This window comes from Leptopilina heterotoma, unplaced genomic scaffold, assembly GCF_015476425.1.
Source record: "Leptopilina heterotoma isolate Lh14 unplaced genomic scaffold, ASM1547642v1 Lhet_100, whole genome shotgun sequence".
In the NCBI taxonomy this organism is placed as follows: domain Eukaryota; kingdom Metazoa; phylum Arthropoda; class Insecta; order Hymenoptera; family Figitidae; genus Leptopilina; species Leptopilina heterotoma.
Window position 1 is genome coordinate 3,008,013 of NW_025110814.1, and position 20,155 is coordinate 3,028,167.

General features: G+C 23.6%; 2 protein-coding genes across 2 annotated transcripts; one reads left to right on the forward strand and one right to left on the reverse strand.

The window, feature by feature from the left end:
• Window positions 1-3,567: 3,567 nt before the first annotated feature.
• Window positions 3,568-10,355, reverse strand: LOC122499064 (putative hydroxypyruvate isomerase). Its single transcript, XM_043607136.1, has 6 exons — window positions 9,961-10,355; window positions 9,349-9,556; window positions 4,895-5,006; window positions 4,346-4,518; window positions 3,982-4,101; window positions 3,568-3,866 (listed from the first exon to the last, which is right to left on the reverse strand). Exons 1-6 carry the CDS (start codon window positions 10,243-10,245, stop codon window positions 3,679-3,681), a joined length of 1,086 nt encoding a protein of 361 aa, XP_043463071.1. The 5' UTR covers window positions 10,246-10,355; the 3' UTR covers window positions 3,568-3,678.
• Window positions 10,356-10,400: 45 nt separating this feature from the next.
• On the forward strand, window positions 10,401-19,430 carry LOC122499056 (polyribonucleotide nucleotidyltransferase 1, mitochondrial). Its single transcript, XM_043607123.1, has 7 exons — window positions 10,401-10,843; window positions 12,775-13,695; window positions 13,818-13,991; window positions 15,179-15,369; window positions 17,672-17,832; window positions 18,162-18,473; window positions 18,569-19,430. Exons 1-7 carry the CDS (start codon window positions 10,686-10,688, stop codon window positions 18,944-18,946), a joined length of 2,295 nt encoding a protein of 764 aa, XP_043463058.1. The 5' UTR covers window positions 10,401-10,685; the 3' UTR covers window positions 18,947-19,430.
• Window positions 19,431-20,155: the final 725 nt, after the last annotated feature.

The following is a 20,155-nucleotide window of genomic DNA, read 5'->3' on the forward strand; positions in this document are numbered from 1 at the left end:
ACTGATAATGTATCATATAAAATAAACAATTAACCATTACAAAATTAGTAATGTAAAAACTTGAATAACTTGAACAAATTTTAATAGATTTTTATTCAACTTGGTAAAAAGAAGTTTTTTTTTTATTTTGCTGAATAAGAATCTAAAATCGAATTTTTAAATTTCAAAATGGTGGATCCAATATGGCGGATGAACCTAAAAATAATATTTTTAAAAATTGATCAAATTTGCTTGAATCTGGCTACTCGGGGGTTTTTGAGGTCGCTGAATACGAATTTGAAGTCAAATTTTAAATTTTCAAAATGGTGGATGAACCTAAAAATATTTTTAAAAATTGATCAAATTTTCAAAAAAAAATTTTTTTTTTTATCAAATTTTTTTTTCAAAGAGGACTTAATTTCCTTTTCTATGTAATTTTACATTGCCAAATTAATGAAATTGTGAAATAGAAGTAAATTTATTCAATTATTTTCTTTTAAAATGTAGTTCAAGTTCTGTTTACATTTGCCCCGAGTTTTCGAATTCTCGGGGAAAATGTAAACACTTAATTATTTATTAACTAAATTGACGAATCAGTAAAATTTTGATTTTCAATCTTTTTTGCATTAAAAAATAACTTACACTATGGCATTGCCAATTGTCAAAATAAAATATTGGCAATACTCAGAACATCTTGTAGATGAGCTGAGGTAAAAATATTGACGTCGTACTTATTTTTAAATTTGTAAATTTAGCTGAAACATCTACTATTTACATTTACCCCAAATGACCCTAATAGATTTTTAATTAGGATATCTAATTCATGATATTATTGTGGAAGATTTCTTTTTCTTTCGATTGAGAGAGAAATTGTTCTTCCTTGACTCGATTAATTTTTTTTTTTTTTGTTAAATAATTAATAATTGCGGGAGTCTTATTTTTTATTCTGCTCTGTTTGTTTATTGTTGACGAAATTTATTTTTTAAGCCCGAAATATTATTAACATTAATAATAATTATTTTAAAATTGAAGAAAAAGAAAAATATTTAATATTGAAAATAATAAAAATATTAAATTGAATATTAAAAAAATATTAAAATAATAAAAATTGAAATATTGGTTTCCAGTCATATGGAATTTTTTTAGAAGGAATTTCAAATTTTTCTGCGCGAATTTGATAATAAAATGAAAAAGAAAAATTAAAACTGAAATGTAAAAAAATATTGAAAATTGAGATTTTAAAAAATATATACTTATAAATTAAGAATATTAACAATAAAATTAAACTAAACAAATTAAACAAGAATTATGAAAATTTACAAAAAGAATTATTTTTGTAAAAGTTGTGCACAAAAAAACGACATACAAATTATGTAAATAATTAATAAGTTAATAATTTAATTGGGAAATTAATATCTATTCTTAATTAATTTTGTAGAAAAATTATTTTGAAAATATTGAATAATAATATTGAAAAATATTAAATATTGAAATACAAAATTTTTTAAAATATTACAAAAATTATCAATTTTGAAAAAAATATTCTGTATTAAACATTTAGTATAGCTTTAAAAATTTATTTTTTGTTTTTTAAATAACCTATATGTTTTTATCATAATATAGATCTATGGGTTGATCTTGATCTTGATATTTTTTTGTTTCCTTTTCTTTTTTTGCTAACGACAATAAAAATTTTCGAAAATTAATTTGCAAGACTCCCGCATTGATGAAAATAGAATTCTAGTTAGGAAAATTGGATAAAGGTCAATAATTCCTTTTGATCTTTGACAATATGGCTAGATAAGAGAATAAAAGGGTAGTATATTTTATAAAAAAGAAAAAAAAACTTTCTGGATAGAGTGAAAGTGAAATTCAATTTTGCTATTTTAGAGAGAAAAAAAAATTATGTTTGCTCGTTCGTAAAAATAAGAGGCGAGAGACGTTTTGTTTTTTCTACAATTAAAAAATAGTTTTCTTTTTTTTAACTATATTGTATTATTAATTAAAATCGAGTCTCCATTTGCATGAGATTCAAGACTTTTGTAATTTATTAGGGAATTTTCCTTCACGAATTCGACGAAAAAAAAAAATTCTTTACGAATTCGGCAAAAAATTTCTACCCACGAATTTCGGTAGAGAAACTTTTGAAATTGAATTCAATTTGACTGGAAAATTTAATTGTACCTAATTCAAGGAAAAAAATAATTGTGAATCTGAACATTTCTTTTTCCAAAAAATTTACTTTTCGTGCGACAATTTCTAATTTTAGTGAATTAATTTTTCTGTAACTAAATATTTTTATTTTCTGATAATATAATATGAAAAAAAGGGAAAAAAATTAAATTAACCAGTCGAATTATATTTCAATGGCTTTTCGCTCTTTTTTTACGCCTAATTTTTGTATAATTTAAAATTAATTTTTAAAAGCATTTGCAAAAATATTTTTCAATATATCTTTTCACTACTATTCTAGTAATATAGCACACATTGTACAGAAAAAAATACTATTTTTTCTATTTTTGTTTTCTTTTTCCTTCTATATACATATAGCAATCGATCAAATTTGTAAATAGAGAAATTAACTCGATAACTGAATTTAAAAATATTAAGCTTCTATTTTAAGTCTAGGTTTAATACAATATTGTATTTTAGTGGAAGAAGAAGAAATTGTTGGTAATGTAAGATGATGAAAATAACAGAAAAAGTAGTAGAAAAATATTTAGAAATTTGTAAAAATGGAGACAAACTTATTTTTGCATTTTCTGTCATTTTCACGCATCTTGCGATGACGTTAATTCATTATAGACTTTTAATCAGTATTTGTAATATAAAATCTAATTTGACAATTTTTTTTTTCATGTGCAATTATTGCAAATACGTCAAAGAAAAATTTAATTTACAATTAAACTTATTTGTAATTACAACGATTTTAATATGTTAATTGACTTAAAGGATAATTTTTTGTCAAATTGACAATTTTCTGAGTTCTGATGGTAATAAAAAAAAATTATTAATATTCTATTTACTATTTTGATTCAATAATAAAATATGCAAATTATTATTTTTGACAGCGACTTAATTAGAATAATTAGTTAACAATTATATTGAATGATAATTTATATATTTTATTGATAGCAATTGTTATTGATTATTATTTGATGGTCATTATTATTTGATAGTAATTATAATTCGATATTAATTATCACTTGATAGTAGTAACTATTTTTAAATTCATAATTTTAGTTTTTCCATTATTCGGTTATTGAAGAAAAAGGAATAAATCAGAATTCATTCCTGAAAATAATTAAAGAAAACAATCCGTTTTAGTAATAAAATCATCTCTTTATTATTTTTTATTATACTTTTTTTTTATTATTAAAAAGAAATCCTTAAGTTAATTAATATGAAAGAAAGAATGTCCACACTAAATAGAAATATTGTTTTATAAAAAAACTCTTCACTTGAAAGTATTTTAATTAAAGTGCATAAATTAAAAAAAACATCTATTTCACAATTTTTTTTCTTCATAACATTTTGAAATATGTTTTTGCTTTTTTTCTATATAAGACAAATTTATATTTAAAATTTGTTTCTTATTTAAAATTATTTTTCTTTCTATAAATATCACACGAGAAATCACTTTTTTACAAATAAAAGGAAAATAATATATATTATGTACAGTTATATTTTTTCTTTTCTTTAAAAAGAAAATCCAAATCGTCTGATCCATTTGATTCCCTCAAATGTACTTGACTTTGGTTTATATTCTAGACCAACGTAATCCTCGTATCCCTCTTGTTCCAATAGGGAAAATATATATTTGTAATCAATTTCGCCCGGTGTGTCTGGTTCATTTCTGTCGGGCACTTGTGCAATTTGTACGTGTCCTGGAAAAATAACGAAAAAATTGATTAATTTTAATTTAAAAATTTGAAATTAAATCTTATTTTATACAGTAAATATTTTTTTCTTAATTTTCTGAATGTGAATTTTAATACTCACCAACGTAGGGAAGGTATTCACGTATTGAGTACGTGAGATTTCCGCAAATGTGTTGCAAATGAAAAATGTCCAACATTAATCGTAGATTTGGACTGTCGATTTTTTTAATAAATGACAAACCTGGAAAATTATTTTTTTAAAGATAAATTTAATATTTACTCACTTCTACTAATTCTATATATTTATTTTAATTTCAGTGACTAAATATACATAAATATAGTTAATTTTCAATTATTTTCTTTTCTATAAAAAATTATTATTATTATGTGAAAAAAATATATAAAAAATTAATGATTGTATTTAAAAAATAATTTTTGTATTTAAAAATAATTTTTATATTGAAACTGTTAAAATTGTTCACTACCTTTATCGAAACTGTTCATGTAATAATTTGGTACAGTGTGAGAATTAATAGGTTCTATTAAACCAATAATATTTTCCTCCTCGAATCTTTTAACAGCGTACCTAAGATTATTTTCGTAAGCCTCGTCATTTCCTTTTGTTAATACTTCCACTTTACCCGACATTACATGAATCCTGTAAATTTAAAATGCGGAAAATTTAATTTACATATATTAAAGAAAATGTAATTTAAAGAGAAGAAAAAGTTTCCTTTAATAGAAGGAAAAAAAATTTGAAATAAAATTAATTCTCTCTTTCTTTTTCTGAGTAAAAAATATTAGAGGCATAAAAAAATTTACTTCATTGGCAATTTTTTTTAAATATAAATAAAAAAACTAAAGTGTAAGGTAAAGGAGAATGCCGGAAGTTCGTTCAAAGCCGAAAGGCATGAACTATGTATAATAAATAATATAAATAAAAAAAATTTGATATTATTTAAATAGATAAATAGAAAAAAAATTAAATATTTTTTGAAATATATAATTTTTCTTTTTCAAATAAAATAACTTACTTTCTACAGTCGAGAGCCTTTGCATATTGAATAGTGAGTTCAATACTGTTTTGAAAATTTTGCTCTTCTCCAGGAACGGCGGCAAATCCGAGATCACCTTTTGTAACGTCTCCTAATTTATTCCCCCAAAAAAATATACATTATAAAATAATTATTATATAATATTTATAATTTTCCAAAGAAATTAAGATTTTCAAACATTTTTAAATAAAACCTTTTCGAAATTCAACAACTTTCAAGACTATTATTATTGATCACTCCTAGTCAAAGACTCGGAGTGATGTTTCTTCATGTTTTATAATAATTAAAGATGACCTAGTGATAAAGTCATTATTTTACATTATAAAGAATATTGTTACTGTAACTTTTTCAAAATTGTTTTCATCATTCATTTCAATTCAATTATTATTTTCTACAATTTTTAATTAAAATTCTTCTTTAAATCAATTATATTTAATAATTCTTTGACAAAGTTCTTTGAAAATTTCCAAATCCATTTGTTTACAATTCAATTTTACAAAATTTCGATTTTTCTGAAATTCTTCAATTAAATATAAATTAGAAAATAAAAACAACAAATTATTTCCAAAAAAAATTAATTCTATAAAATTGTTACATAAAAGTATGAAAAATAAAAATTTTCAAAAATTTTAATTTACAACCTTTTCAAAATTCAATTATTTCTAAACATTCACGCTATAATGATTTTAATATTTAATTATTATCTAAAATTTTAACTGAAATTCATTTTTAAATCATATTTTATTAGAAAATTAGAATTATTATTATTTTTAATTATATTAAATTATTTAAATTGTTATAATAATTTTCTAATTATTATTAGAATTATTAATATTAGAATTGAATTATGTATTTAAATAGAAACTAATAAATAATTTATGAAATATTTGAATGTTTCTTAAAATTCAATTCTCAAAAAGAATTTTATCAACAAATTTTTGAGTAATTGAATTCTTTTGAAGAATTTTAATAAAATGTTTAAATACATTTTCCGAAGAATTCGATAAAAATTGTATTAAAGTAATTGACATTTTGTGGTAAGTTTTATTATTTATGAAAATCATTGAATTTCTAAAAATAATTTTATTATTTATGAAAATAATTGAATTATTGCGAAGAAATTTTATTATTTATGAAAATAATTGAATTATTGCGAAGAAATTTATAAAAAATTAGAAAATAATAAATTGAATTCCTGTGGAATTTTTATTATTTAGGATCAAAGTACATAATTATATGTTTGCGTAGAATTTTACTAAAAGTTTTTTTTAAATAATTGAATTCTTTTAGAAAATTTTTTAACAAAGTAGATATTGAAAATCATCGAATTGATGAAAATTTTTGAAAATAATTGAAATTTTGACAAGAATTTTATTATTTATAACATTTTCAAAGACTTTAATTTGAAACCTTTTTAAAATTCATTCATTTTTAAAAATTCACGATACAATGCTTTCAATATTCAATTGAGGGCCTGGAACGGATAACTGCCTAAAATTCATTTTTAAATCAATTTATATTAAAAAATTCTATGAGAATTCAATTATTTAAATAGAAAAATAAATAATTTAATGTTTCCTAAAATTCAATTCTCATAGGGAATTTTTTCTATAAATTCTTAAATAATTGAATTCTTTAGACGAATTTTTAAAAATAATTAAATTTTTCGAGGAATTTGATTAAAATTTTATTAAAAATAATTTAAATTCATCGGTGAGTTTTAATATTTATGAAAATAATTGAATTGATGCAAAAAAATTTATGAAAATTTTTTTTTTTTTAAATAATTGAATTCATTTTAGAAAATTTTTAAAAATAATTGAAATTTTGCAAAGAATTTTATTAAATTTTTTGAAAATAATTGAAATTTCGCCAAGTATTTTATTATTTATAAAGATAATTGTAGTTTTGACAAGAATTAAAAAAATTTTTGAAAATAATTGAATTTCGGAGAAAATTTTTATTATTTATGAAGATAATTAAAATTTGGCCAAGAATTTTAATAAAAATTCTTGAAAATAATTGAATTTCGGAGAAGAATTTTATTATTTGTAAAGATAATTGAAATATTGAATTTTATTGTAACAGGCTTCACAGTGCCCCTAAAAAGTATTTTAGGGGAAATAGGGGACTGAAAATTAAAAAATAGGGGACTTTTAGGGGACCATAAAATTTGGTTAAATAAAGATAAAAATATAATTTATTTATACAGGGTTGCCACAAAAGCTTAACTTTAATTTTCCCTGATTTCCAAATACAACTTTGACTTTTTCCCTGACCCTAAAGAATATTCTGATTAACTCTCAAAATTATTAGATACTCAAAAAAAAGTTCTATTAAATTTATTTACAAATTTCTTCAAAAGTAAAATTATTCGAAAACATCAATAGTTTTATTTAAAATAAATATTTAATCATTTTTTTTTTTTCATTGGAATTAGATGTTAAAAAATTTCAAATTCAAACCTTTTCAAATTGAACAACTCATAAGAATATTTAAACATAAAGAAATGGATCACTCCGAATTGAAGACTCGGAGTGATCCATTTCTTTAAGTTTTATAATAATTAAAGATGACCGACTGATAAAATCATTATTTTATTATTATAAAAATATTGTTACTGTAATTTCTTCAAAATTATTTGTATCATTTCAATTCATTTAACATTTTCTAGAATTTTTAACTAAAATTCTACTTTAAATCAATAACATCAATTATTAATTCAATTAAACTTTTTGAAAAAAATTAATTCTACAGAATTGTTAGTAAAAAATACGAAAAATAATAATTTAATTTTACGAGAAATCAATTATTTAAATACAAAAATAAATAATATCGAATGTTTCTTAAAATTTAATTTTTACGAAGAATTGTATTAACAACTTTTGAAAATGTATAATTTCTTTTAAGGAATTTAATTCAAATTTTAATGAAATTTATTATATTAAAGAATTTTATAACAATTTTTGAAAATAATTGAAAACTTTTTCAAGAATTTTATTAAATTTTTAAAAAATAATTGAATTCCTGAGAAGAATTTAAATAATAATTATATTTAAATTTTTGAAAATAATTGAATTCTTGAGAAGAATTTTTGAAAAATTTTTGCCAATATTTTAATTCTTGAGATGAATTTCCCTATCTATTTATAAAGATAGTATAATTCTTGACGAGAATTTTGAAAAAATTTTTAAAATAATTTAAATTCTGCAAAGTATTTAATTACTTTTCAAAAGAATTGAATTCTTATGATGAATTTTGATATTTATCAAAATAATTGAATTTTGGAAAAGAATTTTATTAAAATTCCTTAGAATAATTGATTTTATGGGAAGAATTTATGCGATTTTGTTGTTTATCAAGCTTATTGAATTCTTTTGCAAAATTACTTAACAATTTTTGAAAATAATTGATTTTCTGCGACGATTTAAATGTTATTTATGAAAATATTTTAATTATTGCAACGAATTTAATTGTTTTATTGGATAATTGAATGTTTCTTAAAATTGAATTCTTTCCTCAAGTTTTAATAAAATTTTTAATAATAATTGCATTTTTCAAGGAATTTATTTAAAATTGTATTCAAAATATTTGAACTTCTGCAATGAAAATAATTGAATTCATAAATGAAATTTTATTATTTATGAAAATAATTGAATCTTTTCGTAGAATTGTATCAAAAAGTTTTTTCTATAATTAAATCTGTTGATAAATTTTATGAAAATAGTAAATATTGAAAATCATTGAATTGCAAAAAACTTTTAAAAGTAATTGAACTTTTGCAAAGATTTTTATAAATTTTTGAAAATAATTGAATTTTTGGCAAAAAATTTTGCTATTTGTAAAGATAATTGAATTCTTGACGACATACTCGTGAAAATTTTTAAAAATAATTGAATTTGTTCGAAGAATTTTATTACTTTTGAAAATAATTGAATTCTTGGGATGAATATTGTCTTTTAAAAATAATGTAGGTCATAACAAGTTTGTGCAGATTATAAGAATTTAAAATACAGCCAACTTCTAAACATATTTGAGACAAAATACTAATCTTACAAATTTTATAAATTTCATGAAAAATTTCATCGATCATAAATTTCAAGATTTGAAACTTTCAAAACAAATGTTTCCAATTGAAAGTTTCAACGGCGCTTTGCTAAATTTGGTGTGAATTCATCATTAAAAGATAAAAGAAAAAATAGGGGAAATTTAGGGGAAATTTTCAAAATAGGGTACGTTTAGGGGCCAAAATTAAAAAAGGGGACTTTTAGGGAAATAGGGGACAGACTGTGAAGCCTGTTGTAATTATAAAGATATAAAGATAATTGAAATTTTGATGAGGAATTTTAATTGAAATAGAAATTATTTTTTAGTCCAAATAAAAATTAATTAAAAATTTTAGCATTGAGTATTAAAAAAATAATCAATTTTACCTGTAAAAACATTAATTAATACTTGTTGTACGTCAGCTTTTGTCTTTGCCTCGACCACCTGCTCAACGGAAAATCCAAATGGAAAACCACTTTCCACGTATTTAAACCCAACTTTTTTTGCAAGCTGATATCTTCCAATAAGTGATGCGCACTCAGGAAACATGAACGATAAATTACATGCGAATTTTAAGCCCATTTTGCTTCTTTTCTATGGAAAGTCAAAAAACAAAGTGAAACACGCAAAACAAAAATATGTTACGTAAAGATTATAAATTATCTCCGCGGTATACTTTTTTTCTCTTCATTTTTCTATTAAAATTAATTTTATCACTATGAACAAACATTTATAGATTAATCATTAAACTGATAAATTTACCACTTTTATCGTTTTTATAAAGTTTGTTTTTCACTCTATAAAATGATGTGAGCAAAAAATATTTTTCTATATTTTATTTTTATAAATAAAAAGAATAAAAATAATCGAAATATCGCGAAAGTAGAATTTTGAGGTTAGGATCGAAAATAAGATTTATTTGTCGGTGAATATAATTATAATAATAAAGATAATCTTTGTAATGAAAATATACTTTTTTGCAATAATAATCGACTTACAATTTTCGCCAAACCCGATGGACAATCGTCGTCATTAAATTCAACTCCCCATTTAACTTGTTCGCGAATTCGTTTTATTGTTCTTTCCGATACTTTTGCGTATTGTGCAGCACGTTTTGTCGCTTGTCGTAGGGGAAAATATAAACACTTTTGTTTTGCCTCTTGATCACAAAGTTCAATAATTGTTTTAATCACTTCACGTTCTTTACTTTTTATTATTGTTCCTTTTTTTCTACATTCCCTACTTCCCATTTCGATTTCTTGTTTAAATTGTTCAAAACTCATGCTTACTTTGTTTTCCTCTTTTTTTTTTATTGTATAAAATAGAAACACTCGTCACTATATGTAATTAAAAATTCTTTTAATACCGAAATATCCAGCAGCATAAATTTATAAATAAAAAAATTTTATTGTTTTGTATACATATATGTACACACACAAATGGAATTTTATTATTGTCAGTTTCTGGTTTTTAAGGTTGGTGAACATGGTACCGGTAAGGCGTAAGGGTTGTGTTACTTTGAGGATGATAACAAGTTTTACGTATTTTTTAGTATTTTTAGATATTTTTTGGTATTTTAAAGTACTTTCAGGTATTGTTTGGTGTTCCCACTTTTCCAGGTATTTACGGATTGAACCAAATTACCAAACAGAGGAAAAGTGTGGGGGTAGTTTACAAATTGTAGCTACTCAACCCAGGTGGTACCGGCAGTTGAAAAAGAAAAATGGCGGCGCTCATAAGTTGTAGGTTATTGAATAATACAAATTTTATATTTTCCAGTATTAAAGATATTCGATTGAAAAATGTCCTGCATCGATTTTGTTATTCAACGACAAATACAACAGATGACAGTAAAAGAATTGAAATTTCATTACCTGACAAGTAAGTATATTTAAGTACATTGTCCTCAACTTATTTTTTCTCTCTTTTTCATTTTACTTTAACACAAAACCCACAAAACCTCCACTTATTGAAAAAATAGAAACTATATTCTTTTTCTACATTCTTCTTTCAAACTTAAATCCACTTATATTTTAATCTTTATACATCCGTAAATAAATGTCTTTTTTGTTCCTAACCTCAAAAACTAGTGCAAAAGAAAATACTTGGAATTTTTTCTTCAAATAAAAATACCACGTGTTTTGGTTTGGAAAATAATAAAATAGTGAATATTCTACTATTTTTATTCAATTTATTAAATTTTTAATTAAAAAAATAATAATTTCTGGATACAATAATTGGATTAAATTCATAAACTTAATAAAGGAGTTACAAATATTTTTTAAAGAAAATAGCAATTTTTATTGATAGTTTAATACGACGTTTACTTTTTTAATTAATGATAATTAATATTATTATTAGGGTTGAAATAATTTTCAGTTAAATTTGAAAACATCTTTTCTTTTTTAATTAATAATTAATACCTATATTATTACAGTCGTAGTAAGTGATAAGTTTTCCTTGTAAATTATTTTCAAATTGTTCGCTTTTAAATTAAATAGTTTAATGTAAAATTTAATGGTTTTATTTGAAATTGAATTTTTTAATTTGAAATTTCATTGTTTAATTTAAATTGAATTTTTTAATTTGAAATTTCATTGTTTAATTTATGAATTTCTAAGTCTTTAATTTAACATTAATTAATGGTTTTATTTGAAATTGAAAATTGTTTAATTTGAAATTTGATTGTTTAATTTTAAATTTAGTTCTTTAATTTGAAATTTAATTTTTTAATTTTAAATTGAATTGTTTAATTTTGAATTTAATTGTATAATTTGAAATTTAATTTTTTAGTTTGAAATTTAATTGTTTAATTTTTAATTTAATTGTTTAAATTATAATCTAATAGTTTAATTTAAAATTTGATTGTTTAGTTTTGAATTTAATTGTTTTATTTAAAATTGAGGCCTTAGATCCAATAACTCGCCCGACGCTCGAAGGCACGCGCTAATACCAGTTGGGTAGCAGTGAGTGGCCCAGAGGCGCTCACTGCTCACTGACTGGCAGTTGCGCGTTCCTCCGAGCGTCAGGCGAGTTATTGGATCCAAGGCCTCAATTTAATTGTTCAATTTTGGATATACCTAATTGTTTAATTTAAAATTAAATGGTTTTTTTTTTAAATTTAATAGTTTGATTTGAAATTTAATTGTTTAATTTAGAATTTAATTCCTTAATTTCAAATATAATAGCTTAATTTTAAAATTAAATTTTTGGCTTTTAATTTATTTTTTTAATTTTGAATTTTATTGGTTAATTTAAAATTACATTCTTAAATTTTAAATTTAATGTTTTAATTTTGAATTTAGTTCTTTAATTTTAAATTTAATTGTTTAATTTTGAATTTAATTGTTTAATTTGAAATTTCATTCTTTAATTTTAAATTTAATTTTTTAGTTTGAAATTTAATTATTTAATTTTGAATTTAATTGTTTAATTTTTGATTTAATTGTTTAATTTTGAAATTTAATGGTTTTATTAAAAATTTAATAGTTTGATTTGAAATTTAATTGTTTAATTTAGAATTTAATTATTTAATTTGAAATTTAATAGTTTAATTTTGAAACTAAATTTTCGGTTTTTAATTGAATTGTTTAATTTGAAATTTCATTCTTTATACATAATTTGAAATTAAATTTTTGGTTTTGAATTGATTTGTATAATTTTGAATTTAGTTGTTTAATTTTAAATTTAATTGTTTAATTTTGAATTTAATTGATTTGAAATTGAATTAAGTTGTTAATATTATAAATAACTTCCCTTCTTGTTTGTCTTGTCAAAATGAAAAAATAATGTTTTCATCTTTTTTTGTGCAGCAAAACAATGTCGATATCGACTGGAAAATATGCTCGTTTCGCTGATGGATGTGCGGTTGTGAATTCAGGGAATACAGACGTTCTTGTCACGGCTGTTAGTAAAAATTTTGCCTCGAATTCGCAGAAATCTTTTACACCATTAATTGTTGATTATCGTCAAAAAGCAGCTGCCGCTGGACATATACCGACGAATTTTTTACGCCGTGAACTTGGACCAAGTGAACATGAAATACTCACGAGTCGTTTAATTGATCGCTCGGTGAGACCACTATTTCCATCGGGTTATAATTACGAAACGCAAATAATTTGCAACATGCTGTCAATCGATGGTATCAATGATCCCGATATTCTGGCAATAAATGGCGCATCGGCTGCACTTGCACTCTCCGATATACCATGGAATGGTCCTGTGGGTGCCGTGCGCGTTGGATTTATTGACAATGAAATTGTTTATAATCCAACGCGTCGCGAATTGCAGGGGAGTATTTTAAATTTAATTGTCACTGCGACGAAGAACAGTAACGTTGTTATGCTCGAGGGTTTTGCTGATAATATTTTTGATCAGGATTTAAGGAAGGCAATTAAGAGTGGAGTGAGTAAGTGTCAGGGTATTATTTCGTCTATTGAGGATTTACGGAAAACACACGGCAAGGAGAAACGCGTTGAGGAGAGAATTGAAGAGAATTATGACGAGCTATACGATTCAGTGAAATCGTTGGCTGAATTAAAATTACGTGAAGTTTTTACGGACACGCGTCATGATAAAATGTCGAGGGACAATGCTGTGAATATTGTACGACAACAGACACTCGAGAGTATGAAGAAGAGTTTTGAGAATTTAGATCTTACATTGGTCGTGGAAATTTTTGCCAAAATCACGAGAGACAGTTTTCGTGATTTAATTTTTGAGAATAATGTCAGGTATAAAATTTTTTTTAACAAAAACGAAATACAACGATTATTAAATCGTTGTATTCCCTTTTTTCTAATTTGTTTTGAATTTAAAAGTTAATAAAATATTTATTATAAAAAATAATTTTTAGGTGTGACGGACGACAATTGGAAGATATTAGGAATATTAATTGCGAAGTTGATCTTTATAAAGTTCTTCACGGTTCCGCACTTTTTCAGCGAGGACAGACTCAAGTTTTTTGTACAGTAACTCTTGATTCGTTGGAAAGTGCAATGAAAATGGATACAATTTCAACTATGACTAGGTAAAATTGTTTTTCTAACACACGCACGGAAAGTACATCATTTCTTACCTGTGTGGAGGGTGGAAAGTATGTCTTTTCCGACGAGAGGGAGGGAATGTTACTTTACCTCTCTCTGACGTCATAACGGGGAGAGAAAAGTATACTTTACCTCCCCGTGACGTCAGAGCGGGGAGAGAATAGTATATTGTGCAACAAGTACAGAAAGAAGCAAGAAGAATTTTCCGACTTCGTGCAAATTACTGCCCTCGCTTCGCTCGGAGCAGCAAACTTTGCACTCGTCGGAAAATCTTCTTTCGTACGTGTTGCACACAGTACTTTGTGCAACACCTGTTTACCGAAAAAAGTAATTTTTATACTTTTCTAATCAATAAATATAGTATAATTATGTTGATTATAGTGTATATTATACTGTTTACAGAAAAGTGTGCAGGAAAGTATACTTTCCTGCACAGTGTGCGGAAAAGTAATCAAAAGTGTGCAGGAAAGTACACTTCCTGCACACTTTTAAATGTGCAGAAATTGACCACTTTGTGCTGTATTTATGTTAAAGAAAAGTAGCTCTTTTCCAGCAGGTGTTGCACAAAAGTACTTTACCTCCCTGTCGTCCAAAATCACATGTAATATATTTTAATAACAATGTTAAGATAAAATGTATCTTTATTTACGACTAAATATATGTTTTATTGAAAATTGTTAAATTGTTAAAATTGTTAAAATTGTTAAATTGTTTTTTTGTTTGTTTTTTAATTTGTTTAAACTGTTAAATTGTTGTTTATTGTTATTGTTAAAATTGTTAATTTTTAATAATTAATCGTTTTAAAAAATTATACTATTATTATAATAAACTTTCGGTTGAAAACACTATTGTCGTTAAAATTTTTTATGAAGTGGTTGTACTTTCCGTTTACGTGTGTTAGAAAAAATAGTATGTGCACCACGGGAGGAAAATGATTTCCACGAGTGTGTTAACAGTTCTCGTGGAAATCTTCTATTTTCCTCTCTAGATGCACAATATACTATTCTTCTTTTCTAAGTAATTTTTCTTCTTTAAATAAGAAAATAAGTTTTTTTTTGTTGTGAAAAACTGTTTTTATACTCTCTAATTTATTTTAATTTACTCCAATTTTATTGTTTTGTTTCTTTTTCCGTTATTTTATTGGAATAAAATTTTATAAAATTGTTTTCAGCGGAGTAAAACAGAAGAATTTCTTCCTTCATTATGAATTTCCCCCTTTTGCTACGAAAGAAACGGGAAAAACGGGAATTGGACGACGAGAAATGGGTCATGGTGCTTTGGCCGAGAGAGCTTTACGTCCAGTTATTCCACACGATTATCCATTTACAATTCGCCTCACGAGCGAAGTCTTTGAATCGAACGGTTTGTATTTTCTTTAATAGAAACGAAGAAAAGTAGCTAATTCTTTCAATTTCTTTTAAAAAGAAAAACAAGAAGCGATTCCTTCAATGTCTTTTAAAACAGAAAAAAAATTTAATTTTTTTAATTTTTTTCAAGAGGAAAAAAGAAAAATTCTTCTAATTTATTTCAAGAAAAAAAAGAAAACTTCTTTTAATTTATTTAAAGAGAAAAAAAAGAAAACTTCTTTTAATTTCTTTTAAAGGAAAAATACAATTAAATATAAAATAATAAAATTGGCCAATTACCTATTAAGTTTAATTTCTTCCATTTCTGAAAATAATTTCTTTTTAAATAACTTTATTCTTGATAAGAACTATCATAAAATTACTACTTATCAATTATTTAATGAATCATTTTACTTAAATATTTCAAAATTAATTGAATTTTAGAAGAGTTGCGTTTACAATTTTCATAAATAGATAAACTTCAAAATGTTTTAATCTGATAATTTAGAAAACTTCAATTTTGAATGAATTTGATTCGAATTTTTAAAGAACTCAGATTTTTGATAAATTTTAATAATAATTCAATTCTTCTGAAATTAGTTAAATTTTTTAATATATATTTAATTAATCATTACAAATAATGGATTTATAGAAGAATTTAAGTTAAAAACACTGAAAAAATGAAATTTTTGACAAGTTACAAATGATTGCAGAAATTCAATTATTTTCAAAAGTAATAAAATTCTTCACAGAAATTCAATTGAGCTCCCGCGGGCAATAACTCGATCTGCGCTGGGACGCACTCTCTAATACCAGTCGGGTGGCAGTGAGTGGCGCAGAGGCGCTCACTGCTCCCCGACTGGTACTAGCGCTTGCGTCCGAGCGCAGATCGAGTTATTGCCCGCGGGAGCTCGATTAGATTCAAAAATATTAAAACATTTTCAAAATTTCAATTATCTTTATAAATAATAAAATTCTTGGCGAAATTTCAATTATTTTCAAAAAATTTAATAAAATTCCTAGGAAAATTTCAATTATTTAAACCAATTTTAATAAAATTCTACTCAAACATTTAATTATTTTCATAAACTTACTTGTAATAAAAATTTCACAGCAATTCAATTAGGTATTTACAAAATTTTTATAAATTTCTTCGCAATAATTCAATTATTTTCATAAATAATAAAAGTCTTTTTAGAAATTCAATTATTTTCATAAATAATACAATTCTTTTTAGCAATTCAATTTTTTCATAAATAATAAAACTCAACGCAAAAATTCAATTATTTTTAATACAATTTTAATCGAATTCTTCGAAAAATGTATTTAAACATTTTATTAAAATTCTTCAAAAGAATTCAATTGCTTAAAAATTTGTTGATAAAAGTCTTTATGTGAATTAAATTTTAGGAAACATTCAATTATTATATAAATTATTTATTTTTGTATTTAAATAATTGAATTCTCGTAGAATTTTATAATAAAAATTTAATTTAAAAATTAATTTCAGTTAAAATTTTAGATAATAATTGAATTTTAGAAGCATTTAAAGCATGATTTTTTTTAGAAATAATTGAATTTTGAAAAGGTTTTAAATTAAAATCTTTGAATACTTTGAACTAACAATTCTGTAGATTTATTTTTTTTTAAAAGTTTAATTGAAGTTTTTTAAAAATTATTTGTTGTTTTTATTTTCTAATTTATATTTAATTGAAGAATTTCAGAAAAATCGAAATTTTGTAAAATTGAATTGTAAACAAATGGATTTGGAAATTTTCAAAGAACTTTGTCTAAAAATTATTAAATATAATTTATTTAAAGAAGAATTTTTGTTAAAAATTGTAGAAAATAATAATTGAATTTGAATAATGAAATTAATTTTGAAAAAGTTACAGTAACAATATTCTAATAATTTAAAATAATGATTTTATCACTCGGTCATCTTGTTTTATAATAATATTCTTACAAGTTGTTGAATTTCAAAAAGGTTCGAATTTGAAAGTTTTGAAATTTGTAAATAAATGTAATAGAACATTGTTTTAAGTATTTAATAATTTATAGAGTGAATCAGAATATTCTTTAGGGTCAGGGAGAAAGTCAAAATTTTGTCTAGAAATCAGGTAAAAGTCAGGGAAAAACAAAATTAAATTTTTGTGGCAACCCCGAAAGAATTTTTCTTTTTGCTTTTGGTAATAAAACATAAATTGATTGTTAAATATAAAAAAAAATTTATCATAATTTATTAATTTATATTCTAATAATTTATTGTCAGTTTATTTTTGTATTGAAATTAATTTTCTTCTTTTAATTTCCAATAGGATCGTCATCAATGGCTTCAGTTTGTGGAGGTTCAATGGCTTTAATGGACGCTGGAGTTCCAATTCAATCGTCCGTCGCCGGCGTTGCCATTGGTTTAGTTACAAAATACAATGAAAGTAAAACCGAAATCGAAGATTATCGAATACTCACCGATATTTTAGTGAGTCTCGAAAAATTCATTATTTCGATTCATTGCAATTTTTACTATTTTTTCAATTTTTGAAAATATTTTTTATTTATTATATTATTTTAATATATAGTTTATTATGTATTTTATATTATTTTTATTATGTTAATATTTTATTATTTATCTATTTCTCAAACAGGCTATAGGCTTTTAAATACCAAAGAACTTATTTATTTATTTTAACATATTGACAGATAAAGCCCTTTATTATTAAAATCCTAAAAAATATTAGATTTTATTTAATTTTCAAAATTGTAAATTTATTTCTGAATGTGCGAAAATTGAAAAATTATATTTCGTAGGGTATAGAAGATTATATGGGCGACATGGACTTTAAAATTGCCGGTACAAAAAATGGATTCACGGCATTGCAGGCCGATATAAAAATTCCAGGACTACCATTGAAAATTGTTATGGAGGCATTGACGCAAGCAGCAAAAGCAAAGACGATAATTCGCGTAAAAATGCATGAGGCAATTAGCGAATCGAGACGCGTTCCCAAAGACAATATGCCAGTGACTCAAATTCTTGAAGTTCCCGTTCATCAACGCGGTAAATTACTAGGCATTGCCGGCGGTAATTTAAAGAAAATTTACTTCGACACTGGTGTACAGGTAGAAATCAAAACAAGAAATTTCAATTTTTTTTCTAATAATAAAATTAAAAATTTAGAAATTGAAATTATTATTTCTTCTGTTTTGTTTTCCAGGTGAATCCGCAGGACGAGACGCATTACACGCTGTTCGCGCCAAATCAAACGGCAATGAACGAGGCGGACGTTATAATTCGCGGTATTTTAGAACATGAGCGTGAGCCAACATTGGAATTTGGCGGTATTTATACGGCGAAAATTGTCGAAATTCGTGAGTCGGGCGTTATGTTGAAATTATTTGACAGCATGTCGCCAACATTGTTACACAATTCACAATTGGACGTGCGCTTTATTCGTCACCCGAGTGCACTTGGTTATGAGATTGGACAGGAAATTCAAGTGAAATATTTTGGCAGGGACCCGGTCTCAGGTGAAATGAGACTCTCGCGAAAAGTTCTGCTTCCCGCTTCAGCTGTGGTTCGAACAATTTCCTAATATTTACATAATTAACTAGTTTCGCTTTTTAACAAAAAGGACATTTTTTGTTAAACAATTATGCGAAAATTTGTTTAAAAATTCAACAAATTTGGGGAAAAATTTTTTTTTTCCACAAAATTGGTGAGAAAATGATTTATTCGATTTTTTTGGACTTGGGAAGAAATAGAAACGAAAATAATTGTTTTTACTTGAGTGGAATTATTTTTAGAGTTGAAAAGAAATTAAATTTCTTTTTATAGATTGAAAAGTGAAGGATGAGATGTTTATTTAACTTTGAGAGAGAAGTTTTCTTTGAAAGAATTTTTTTTATAGAGGATTTCTCTTTGAGAGAATTTTGTTTAAGAGAATTTCTCTTTTAGTTAAAAGTAAATTTTTGCACTTAAAAGGTCAATTAATTCATTAGAAGTAAATCTTTCAGTTGAAGGAAAATTATTTTTAAATATTTTACTTAAAATATAAATTTATTATTTAAAAGTAAATCCTTCACTTGTAGGTACATTATTTCTAAATAAACTTAATAGTAAATTTTTTCTAAATATTTTATTTAAAAGTGAATTTTTCACTAGAAGGTAAATTTTTTCTAAATATTTAACTTAAAAGTGAATTTATCACTTGAAGGTAAATTTTTTCTAAATAATTTAAAAGTAAACTTTTGACTTAAAAGGAAAATTAATTATTTAAAACCAAATTTTTTACTTGAAGGTAAATTTTTTCTAAATATTTTACTTAAAGGCAAATTTTTCCCTAAAAGGGTAAATTAATTATTAAAAACAAATTTTTTACTTGAAGGTAAATTATTTCTAAATATTTTACTTAAAAGTGAATTTTTTTACTTTATTCTATGTTTTTTTTCTTGTAAAGTAAAAATTTTCACTCAGTAAAAATTTTTTAATTGCAAACAGGAATTTTTTAGCGAAGACTTCTTTATTTTATGGAATTGTTGTAAAAAATAGAAGAATTCGAAAATATTTTCCTAAGAAAAGTTTACACTTTGGATTTGAATTTTAAATGCGAACCAATTTGAATTTATTTTCAATTATTTGATAATTTAACTTGAAAATTCAATTTCATAAATTAAAAAAATGTTCAAGTATGTTAAACTTTTAAATTGTGTTCTTTAATATTAAATAACTTTTTCTTTTTGTTATTTTTATTTTCTTTTTGTTTTTTGTTTTATTTTTCTTTCTTTTTGTTCTCTTGTCCTTT

Excerpts from the sequence above, each read along its gene's own strand:
- LOC122499064 (XM_043607136.1), bottom strand. The coding sequence starts at position 10,245 with ATGAGTTTTGAACAATTTAAACAAGAAATCGAAATGGGAAGTAGGGAA. Across the intron at positions 9,557-9,960 it reads CATCGGGTTTGGCGAAAATT|AAAAGAAGCAAAATGGGCTT; the intron begins GTAAGTCGATTA and ends GACTTTCCATAG. Across the intron at positions 4,519-4,894 it reads AAGGCTCTCGACTGTAGAAA|GATTCATGTAATGTCGGGTA; the intron begins GTAAGTTATTTT and ends TTAAATTTACAG.
- LOC122499056 (XM_043607123.1), top strand. The coding sequence starts at position 10,686 with ATGGCGGCGCTCATAAGTTGTAGGTTATTGAATAATACAAATTTTATA. Across the intron at positions 10,844-12,774 it reads GAAATTTCATTACCTGACAA|CAAAACAATGTCGATATCGA; the intron begins GTAAGTATATTT and ends TTTTTTGTGCAG. Across the intron at positions 18,474-18,568 it reads ACTTCGACACTGGTGTACAG|GTGAATCCGCAGGACGAGAC; the intron begins GTAGAAATCAAA and ends TTTGTTTTCCAG.